Below are 10,604 nucleotides of genomic sequence, written 5' to 3' on the forward strand. Positions count from 1 at the left end.
TTGTCTAAGAGATAAGCGTGGTGTTGTACCGTATTTCATTATCATCATAGCCTATAAATTAACATGTAATTATCACACACATTTCAAATCCTTACCTGTATTATTTTGATTCATAGAATATCATGTATATATTCCAATAGCAAATAAACAACAGAACACTTATGATACTTATTAATGGCACTACGCAAACAAATTAAATGGTTAATATTACACTACTCTTGATACAAAGAAAATATTACGATGATATTGAAGATATCGATTTATTATAGATCTTTCACTACCACAAACAACACTTAAATTTTACACAAAAACCATACATTATATGAATATTTTACTCGCTGGCCCATGATCAAGATCACGCTTAGACGGTCGTGTTACATTAATTCCGTCGCGTAAGTAAAACGAACGAAACCGACGATGCGAGAATGCAGAAATAATCCGTTTATCGTTCCATGGTGCACTGTCGCAAATTTCTTCCCTGTGCTAGTTTTTACACTTTGGATATTTTATCACTTACCCATAGTTTTTTCTCACATTAAACGAGTTACGATTAACAGTTACGGTTTTTACCTGTTTGTCGTGTTCTTATGAGTACTACAGACGCACTGCCCGCCTCTCTCACTTAGTTGGCCGGCGACCTTTTCGTCACATTTTAAGTATTGGATGATTAAAATGCTTTTAATGTTTGATGTATATTGCAGATTTAAAATTTAAGTTTAAGAACATACCGATCTCAAGCTGGGATATTATCCTGTAACTTTCCTTACAGAACGTATCCTACAGGAGAAAGGGGTTAAAAATTCATGGGGCCAGAAATAGAATATCTTACTACACTTTCATTGATATGCGTATTCGAAGGGGGAGAGGAGGCTCAAACATTTTCCTTAAACCTAATTCTCCCTGTGCAAAGAACAGACACTTCAGCTAGTATCGAATCAAAAGTAATGAGGCTACATTTCATATTTTTTGTTACATACTCGCGTATTAATATAAACAGGCAAAATGTCTTTCTCCATGTGTCAGTTAATTACAAATCGAGAACGCTTCGCCTCAAAAAGGAAAATACTAAAGATACTTCTCTATCGTCTCACCACTAACGACAATCAGATCGTGGAACTCCTAATTCTTCTTGCGTATCTGATGGAGATGTGAGGAAGGGTACAATTATTGTACGTCACAAAACCCCTTTAACCGTAAAATCTATTGAAAGAAACTAAATTGGCAACAAAAAAATTAGAAAAAAAAATCAGTTTCCAACATTTCAGTTCTTAAAAGAAAAGATTTTATTTCTTTTAGAAAAACAACATTCATTCAATAAAGCCAATTTTATGCTGGCTCCTAAACTTGAGGTACTGTCCCAGCATTTGTCTGGCGTGTTTAGAGTGAAACCCAGGACGGCTGGCTCAGGGATTTGAGTCATAAGTATAATAGGGTATTTTATTCCTCTTTTGTATTACATAAAATTATCTATCTCTTTGTTACTGTTCGAGCCTGTGCATGGGCAATTTGTTCATTTTTTCTTTTCGTTTTTGTGTATGTGTAGTGTGAGAAAGTTTTCTTTTTTTGGCAATAGATGGCCTATGCCTACCGCTCGCCCACTCCCTTTCTTGGGGGTTGTTTTTAGCGTCCTCCAGCCGTAGTGAGAGAGAGACGCAACAAGAGCTTTGTGTGTTTGTGAGAGTTCTTACATCCTTCGAGTGAAAAATTATCCATCTAAAAACATTAAGAAACTTGAGAACAATTCAAAATTGAGAATAGTAGACAAATGAGTATATCATTCTACATATTTATCTGAATTTTCTGTAGTTATATAGTTTCATATATTTAAAATAAAAGCTTTAAAATGACAAACCGTCGTTTGGTAAGAAGCTCAAACATGGTCCTCCTTTAGTGCCGGATGAAGCAAAAAGTGCAGCTTTGGTGAACTTTTGTGAGTGTGTTTTCTGTTGAGTGTGTGACATTCTAAAACAATGGAGAACTTAAATATTAAAAAACGTACTTTGAAAGCCAAAATTACTCGACAGGAAAAGGCAGTGAGCCTGCTGTCTCAGAACGACGCGAACGCCATATTGGTTCATAGCGGGAAGGTCAACGAGTTACAACAAGACTGTTCTCAACTTTTGGACGAAATAGCTGCAGTTTCCAACGATGAAGAATTGATTAAAGAAGAAGAGCTCGCAGAAATGGAAAGTAGACTTGTAAAACTAAGTGTGTCCCTAATGGATCTGCAAGCTACAACACAATCCCCTCCCAATAGTGAAACTCAAGCGTGTAGTGACATGAAACTGCCGAAATTACAGTTACCAACATTTAGTGGGAACTTATTCGAGTGGTTATCATTTAAGGACTTGTTTACTGCATCGGTGCACAACAACGAGAAGCTCTCGGGAGCTCAGAAGCTGCAGTACTTGAAAACAAGTCTAAAAGGTGAACCCGCGCAACTAATCCAGGCTATGCAAATTACTGATACTAATTATCAGGAAGCGTGGAACATTCTGAACTCTCGCTATCAAAACAAGCGTGAAATCGTGAATTCGATTTTAAAGCGGTTAATCACGCAACCGGTCATTCAGCAGGAATCGGCTACTGCATTGCGTAAATTAATCGATACAACGGTCGAGTGTACGCGTTCGTTAAAAGTGATGGAGCAACCCGTAGAGCATTGGGACGCTATTCTCGTGTACCACACTACCGAAAAACTCGATAGCGAATCGCGTCGGCAGTGGGAACTAGCGCAAAAATCAAATGAGCAACCCTCATTTAAAGAATTAACGGACTTCTTGGATCATCGCGCGCGCGCGCTCGCAGTCTCTAGCGGCAGCAGAGGAAAGACTACGACGTCGAGTGATACAATGAGGCAACGAGAAAAGAGGCAAGCAGTGACACATCATACAGTGACCCAGAGTGAACTAAACCCCTGTGAGTTATGTAATGCTAAACACTCTCTCCATAAGTGCCCTGATTTTCAAAAACGCTCTGTAGCAGATCGTGTGTCGTTTGTGAAGAGTAAAGAGCTATGCTTCAATTGTTTACGCGGTTCTCACAAAAGTACCCAGTGTTCCTCATCTAGTTGTCGTGTGTGCCATAAGCGACACCACACATTACTTCATTATGAGCGTAGTGAGCCCCGAAGTACGTCGGTGTCACCTGACGGAGAACAAGCTGTTTCTTCACATGTTGCAGCCGAGAGAAACACTCCGCATGTGTTGTTATCAACAGTAATTATAAAGGTGAAAGACAGAAACGATGTTTGGCGCCCATTCCGTGCAATGCTCGATTCCGCCTCTGAGACGTTATTTGTCACAGAAAATTGTGTTCAAAAGCTGGGACTAACAAAACATAAGACGAAAATAGTGATTTCTGGAATAACGGGTGCAGGTGTGGGCACTTCTCGTGCAGTGACGGATTTAGAATTTCAAGCGGTAGGTGATGACAGCGAAACTTTCAGCACCAGAGCAGTAGTTGTGCCCAAGGTTACATCTAATCTCCCAAAGGCACCAGTTCCGGACCCAAGCTTGTGGAATCACTTAAGCGGTATCAAGCTCGCGGACCCAACGTTCAATGTGGTGGGCCCTGTGGATATATTGCTAGGTGGAGACGTGTTTCCTTTATTATTGTGTAGTGGAAAACGAGTGGGACCCATTGGATCGCCCGTAGCGATAGAAACTGCTCTCGGTTGGATCGTTGCAGGGAGCATCGCTTCTACTGGACGTAGTGTTACAGTTACATCTCACCATGTCGCTTGTGAGGTTGAAATCAGTTTGCAGAGGTTTTGGGAAATAGAGGAGCTTCCGCCCCAGAAACACCTCACACTAGAGGAGAAAAGGTGCGAGCAACATTTCAAAGACACATACTACCGGGACGAACACGGAAGATTCACGGTAAGCCTACCCTTCAAGGATAGTGTAAAGACTCGCGGTGCATCTAGAGACATTGCTGTTAGAAGAGTTTTGCACAGTGAACGCAAGCTTGCAAAGTCACCTGCCTTACAAGAGCAATATCGGGATTTTATGCGGGAATATCTTGATCTAGGTCACATGGAGATCGTGCCAATAGGAGAGAGAAACGTTTCCCCAGAGAAGAGTTGCTACTTGCCCCACCATGCAGTGATGAAGCCAAGTAGTTCAACTACAAAATTAAAAGTTGTGTTTGACGCTAGTGCCAAAACGTCATCTGGTGTGTCATTAAATGATAAGCTTATGATCGGGCCCAAACTCCAAGAGGACATATTGCCACTATTACTGCGATTTCGAGGCCACAAGATTCCCCTGTGTGCTGATATAGCGAAAATGTATCGTGCTGTGCTAGTAAACAAGGTGGACAGAGATTACACGAGAATTGTGTGGCGTGAGTCGCCGGATTTGCCCATTCAGGACTTTCGTTTACGGACGGTAACATATGGTACTGCAAGTGCGTCTTTCCTGGCGACACGCTGTCTACAACAGCTGGCAGAAGATGAGGGTGAGCACTTTCCCCTGGCGGCTCCAGTGGTCAAGCGGGACTTTTTTATGGATGACCTCCTTTCAGGGGCGGCTTCGGTGCCAGAAGCCAACGAGCTTCAACGACAACTGATCGAGCTACTGAGAAGAGGAGGTTTTGAATTGCGGAAGAGGTCCTCAAATGAGATTGAAGTGTTAGAGGCTATCCCAGCTCATATGCGTGAAACGAATGTGCCCTTTCGTTTTGACACTGACGACACACTTAAAACGCTTGGTGTCGAGTGGTCTCCCTCCGCGGACGAATTCGGTTTTAGAGTGTGCCCTTCAAAACCCCACTCAGTGCTGACGAAGCGAATTATACTGTCCGAAGTAGCAAAATTATTTGATCCCCTTGGTTTGTTGTCTCCTGTAACCATTAAAGCCAAAATATTGTTGGAGACCTTGTGGAAAAACAAGTTGGACTGGGATGACGCACTTCCGGTCGAGCTTTGTGAAGTATGGTGCAAATACTGTTGCGAGTTACCGCTATTACGCGAACTTACCGTGGAGCGCTGTGTCGTACCAGTAAATACAGTCAAGTGTCAATTAATTGGTTTCTGTGATGCTTCTGAAAAGGCCTACGCTAGTGTCGCCTATTTGCGGGCAGAATGCGCAGATGGTCACGTGGAAAGCAGATTAATTGCAGCAAAAACGAAGGTTGCCCCAATAAAAACAATGACCCTACCGAGACTCGAGCTGTGTGCTGCTGTGCTTTTGGCAAGGCTACTTAGCGCTGTGTTAAAGGCTATCCTACTCAAGATAGAAGATATAATTGCCTTCAGTGACTCCACCATAGTGCTTTCGTGGTTAGCAGCTGAGCCTAACAAGTGGAAAACTTTTGTGGCAAATCGAGTCTCCGAGATACAGAGCTTAATTCCCTCGGCTCGCTGGCGTCACGTAAATAGTGCAGAAAACCCCGCGGACAGTGTTTCGAGGGGAATCAATCCGAGTGAATTGTTGTGTCATGACTTATGGTGGAATGGTCCTCGTGGCTATCACAGCCAGTGCTATCCGACGATCCGGGTCCGGACTTCGACCCCCACGCTACGATGGAAGAAAGGCAAAAGTGTGTGACAGCTATGTGTACTACTATAACGGATGACATCACAAACCGTTATTCGTCATTCACGAGGTCAAGGCGTGTTTTAGCATGGTGTCTAAGATTCATCAACAATCTCAAGGCTAATTCCCCAAGACAAAGTGGGCCATTAACGGCTAATGAGCTAAAAGCTTCATTGTTATGCTTAGTGAAACAAACGCAAAGTGAAGCATTTGCTAGAGAACTAGAGCATTTAAAGAGCGGTAAACCCTTACCCCCCAAGAGCCCTATTTTGTGCTTAAGTCCATTTATCGACAATGACGGGATAATGAGAGTGGGAGGTCGATTACAACACGCAGAGATCGCCACAGATCACAAACATCCCATTTTAATGCCAAAGAATCATAAGTTAAGTGAACTGTTGATTCAACACGAACATGAGGCTACATTGCATGGCGGCCCTCAATTGGTAACAGCTAGCCTGAGGCAAAAGTATTGGATACTTGGAGCTAGGAATCTAGTGAGAGCGATTACGCGAAGATGTGTAAAGTGTCATCGTTTTGCTTCCAAAGGAGAAAAACAAATGATGGGCTCCCTACCAGCAGCCAGAGTGAATTTTAGTCGATGTTTTCTTCAAGTAGGTGTCGATTACGCGGGCCCCATTCTTCTTAAGAACGCTTTTGGAAGAAGGAGAGTGCCGTATAAGGCGTATATAGTTATATTTGTATGCCTCTCTACAAAGGCCATTCACTTGGAGCTTGTGTCGGATGCAACTTCAAATTGTTTCCTAGCTGCATTTAGGCGCTTTGTCTCCCGTCGAGGGATCCCCACTGATGTCTATAGTGATTGCGGGACAAATTTCGTCGGTGCTAGCAAAGAGTTAAAACAGCTTTTAGGTTCCAGTGCGCACAGAGAGGGAAACGAAACAACTTTAGCGTATTTAAGTGAACAGGGAATATCTTGGCATTTCAGTCCCCCCCTTTCCCCGCACTTCGGTGGCTTGTGGGAAGCAGGTGTGAAGAGGATCAAACATCATTTGAAACGAGTTGTGGGCAATGTTACGTTGAGTTACGAAGAGATGTATACTGTTCTATCTCAAATCGAAGCAGTACTAAACTCTCGCCCCCTTACACCAATATCTAGCGATCCCAATGATCTTTCCGTGTTAACACCAGCTCATTTTCTCATTGGAGATTGTTTGGTTGCCATTCCTGACAGGAATCCTTTTGAAGGCAAAATATCCAACCCTCGAAGATGGCAATTAGTTCAACAGCTGACTCGCCATTTCTGGAAACGGTGGGTGGAAGAATACTTGTCACGCCTTCAACAAAGACCTAAGTGGTTGTCTCCGCGGAAAAACGTCCAGAAGGGTGACATGGTATTGTTAAAGGAATCCTCCCTTCCCCCTCAGCAGTGGAAAATGGGAAGAATCACGGAAGTCCATGCTGGGACCGATGGACTAGTGCGAGCAGTAACAGTAAAAATAGCCTACGGCGAACTTAAACGTCCGATTGTAAAGTTGTGTGTGCTTCCCTTTGAAGGGAATAGAGAAGCTGAGTGAAAAAAAAACTTGTTCGCAATAGCGACGAATGTTTGTTTACGTTGTATAAATAGTGAAAATATAAAATTCTTTGTTTGTGTTTTTTGAAATGTAGCATTTCAAGGCGGGCGGTATGTTCGAGCCTGTGCATGGGCAATTTGTTCATTTTTTCTTTTCGTTTTTGTGTATGTGTAGTGTGAGAAAGTTTTCTTTTTTTTGGCAATAGATGGCCTATGCCTACCGCTCGCCCACTCCCTTTCTTGAGGGTTGTTTTTAGCGTCCTCCAGCCGTAGTGAGAGAGAGACGCGACAAGAGCTTTGTGTGTGTGTGAGAGTTCTTACATCGTTCGAGTGAAAAATTATCCATCTAAAAACATTAAGAAACTTGAGAACAATTCAAAATTGAGAATAGTAGACAAATGAGTATATCATTCTACATATTTATCTGAATTTTCTGTAGTTATATAGTTTCATATATTTAAAATAAAAGCTTTAAAATGACAAACCGTCGTTTGGTAAGAAGCTCAAACAGTTACTCTAGAAAATTGTGTATTTCTTTCTTTCCAGAAATCGAAATATAAGCGAGTGTCAATGGTGCAAAGTGTGTTCCAAGAAACCCGTATGGGACTTCATAGATTCCTTGTTTATAATTTTTTTCGTTCTTTTTGTCATTTCTAAGTTTAGTTCAATGTCTCATGATAATGCACCAGGGCTACGGGAGAACCACGAGAAAACCCACGCACATGATGTTTGTCCACTACAAAACGCACTTGGCGGAAGCTGGGATAGAACTAGGAACCCGCGCCGGACGTGAACTACTGCGGTCCTACAAGGAAATTCCACACTTTCATGTGTACAGTAGAATATATGCTTAAAATGGTATTTTAAGTAGGAATATGGCTTTAAATATACGTACAAAATTTAATAAAACCCACTGGGCTGTTTTTTTTTTTTTTTTAAACAAACCTGGGTTTTTCATAACTCTGGGTACGTGGGGTCTTTGGTTCGATCCCTGGCCAAGTAATTACATCCCGGCCGGTCGTTTCCTCCCATATTCTCATCCCACATTTTTTTCATTATCGTTCATCCGCCTTAATCATTCGTCTTTAGACTAAAGGCATAATTGTGGGACGTTAAACTGAAAGATTTCATTTAATCTAGTGTCTTAGTTTTCTTTCGGTCACTCCAATATAACAAATCTTAAAAGAAAAGTATTTGAAACTATATAATGACAAAAAAATCAGCTTCTGAACATTGAAAAATGAAACTGAGAAGGACTGGGATACGATTGCCCAGCACATTAATATAACCACAATTTAAAACTGTAAATATTTTATACAACTTTCAGAACATATAAAAAAATTACACAGTAACGGTTGAAAATGTATATAAATTAGCAACAGTGTTTAATTTGGCTGCATTGTACATAGAGGGGTTTAGATTATGTTGGAAGACACAATTATATGGAACGTAGAAAATTACAGGACAACATTAAATATATATACTATATTGAAAAATTTGTACATATACACACCACTGTTGTAACAAAAATAAGTAAATACATAAATATATGATTTTTTAAAGAAAAAAGTATGCGAAGATTTGCATACAAGAAAGTCCTAAGCCACAAAAAAAAAAAAAAAAAAAAAAAAAAAAAAAAAAACTTATTCAGGTTATTTTTTTTTAAAATATAATAATGTGTTCCACATCAACTATAGTCGTATCTACTTACTAGTTAATGATAGTCAACACAAGTTGAAACACAAGACATGGTAACAATTTTCTACATATTATTTAAGCAATGTTATAAAAACTCGAACTCTGTCTTTCAGCGATGTGCAACCTGGTGTGTTTTTCCGTGTTACGATGACATAGAAAGGACCTGGTTTTGGTTAACTACCTGATTACTGTACATGAAATAAAGCAATGATAAAGTATTTAGTAGAAGAAAAGAAATATTTTTACTTCTAAAACAATACTCAACTGAATGTGTTCCCCTGATGATCAATATTTTCTTTAAATGCTCACTGATATTTCTGACAAAATTATCGATTGGCTTTCTTCGAAATGGTTTTTAACCTTAAACTGTGTTAGGTGATTGGCTAACCACATACTAAAATATCACTTCAGTGGTAATAAATCAATTATAAGAATCTATGTATTCCAGTAATTAAACAAATAATGGAAACTCTCTAAAGAAAGTGCCTTATATACAATATTACTAGTATCTGTTTATTTATAAATGATTTAAAACTGCACAGTTTAAGTTAACATAAATCAATATTCTCTGTACTAAGTTTCCGGATATTATTAAAGATTTAAAAAACCCATGATAAGAATAGATTTTCTAATACTAAATATGCACTCAATAGCACCTAAGTAAATAAAATAGTCTTAAGTTAAGTACGTTTAGCGAATAGTAATAAGGTTAATTGCCGCAGATGGTGGCCCCGAAATAGAAGATTTATGGAGAAATAAACAAAATCAGCCGAAATGTCAGCGTAAGAGTTATATATAAAAAAAAAGTAATACATATCATCAGTGTAGGATGATTAATTAAACTGAAAAACAATGTTAAATTCTGGACTATATTAATTCAAGGATTGATGCGATATTAGCAGTGGAGCATAATATGTCAGTGTTTTGAATCCACTTTCTTATTAATTAACTTAGGAATGTGTGCTGCAGTAATGGAAGGAAATACAGAAATATAGAGCGGAAGTTAATAAGAGAGAAGTTACATCCGAACCCAAAATAGTGAAATGGGGCAAAAATTTGGGTGTTATCCAATTTTATGGGAGCATAAATTTGTAAAATCCACTTAAGAAATATGTAAATTGATTTCACAACAGGATTGTACAAGTAATCAATATATATCAGGATCTTAGCTCTTATATGTATAATAAAGTAGAAATATATATGTATGAGCAACAGCTGTTTTTTTTTTTTTAATAAACAACTGGTTTAAACCAAACAGGAAAGAACGAAAAATGCTTTAAATCGTGTGAACTTCATGGTGAGTCTCCACATACGAAACCATCTGCATTACGTTTATGTACTTTTCACCTTTTAATTAAGGAGTCCCGTGTTCAATTCTCGGTCGAAGCACAACCCATCTTTCAAGTGTAAACCAAGTAGCGATTCGAGGTGTCCCTTTAAGCGAAAATCTTCTCCGTGATAACCTTGGTATTTCATAAGGATATTAAGCCTAAACATACGAAACGAAACCAAATTATATATTTCTACTTGCCTGAATGCCTGTTGTTTTATAAAGAAGCCAAGGTTGCTTAATTTTTGTATTGATAGAAATTGGCAAAATTTATCAACTGCCTACGTAGCTTCCAACATCAGCTTGAATTTGACTTCGTTTTAATTTAATTGAATGATATCTACATACCAAATTTGTAATTTAATATCTCAGTTTTATGATACGTTGACCTTAAAATCTTATATACAAATACATTTAAAGTAATAACAGGATTTTCCCAATGGCTAAGGAGGGAGTTTCCCGATTTATATATTGCATAATGTTTTTACTTGTGTAACTG

General features: G+C 39.3%; 2 protein-coding genes across 2 annotated transcripts; both read left to right on the forward strand.

Moving 5' to 3' along the window:
* Window positions 1-1,970: 1,970 nt before the first annotated feature.
* Window positions 1,971-5,552, forward strand: LOC145691147 (uncharacterized). Its single transcript, XM_081766881.1, has one exon. It carries the CDS (start codon window positions 1,971-1,973, stop codon window positions 5,550-5,552), a length of 3,582 nt encoding a protein of 1,193 aa, XP_081623007.1.
* A 5-nt stretch (window positions 5,553-5,557) lies between these two features.
* On the forward strand, window positions 5,558-7,078 carry LOC145691306 (uncharacterized). The gene has a single exon (XM_081766893.1). It carries the CDS (start codon window positions 5,558-5,560, stop codon window positions 7,076-7,078), a length of 1,521 nt encoding a protein of 506 aa, XP_081623019.1.
* The last annotated feature ends 3,526 nt before the right edge of the window (window positions 7,079-10,604 follow it).

Source organism: Thermobia domestica, chromosome 1 (assembly GCF_964235325.1).
Source record: "Thermobia domestica chromosome 1, izTheDome1.hap1.1, whole genome shotgun sequence".
In the NCBI taxonomy this organism is placed as follows: Eukaryota; Metazoa; Arthropoda; class Insecta; order Zygentoma; family Lepismatidae; genus Thermobia; species Thermobia domestica.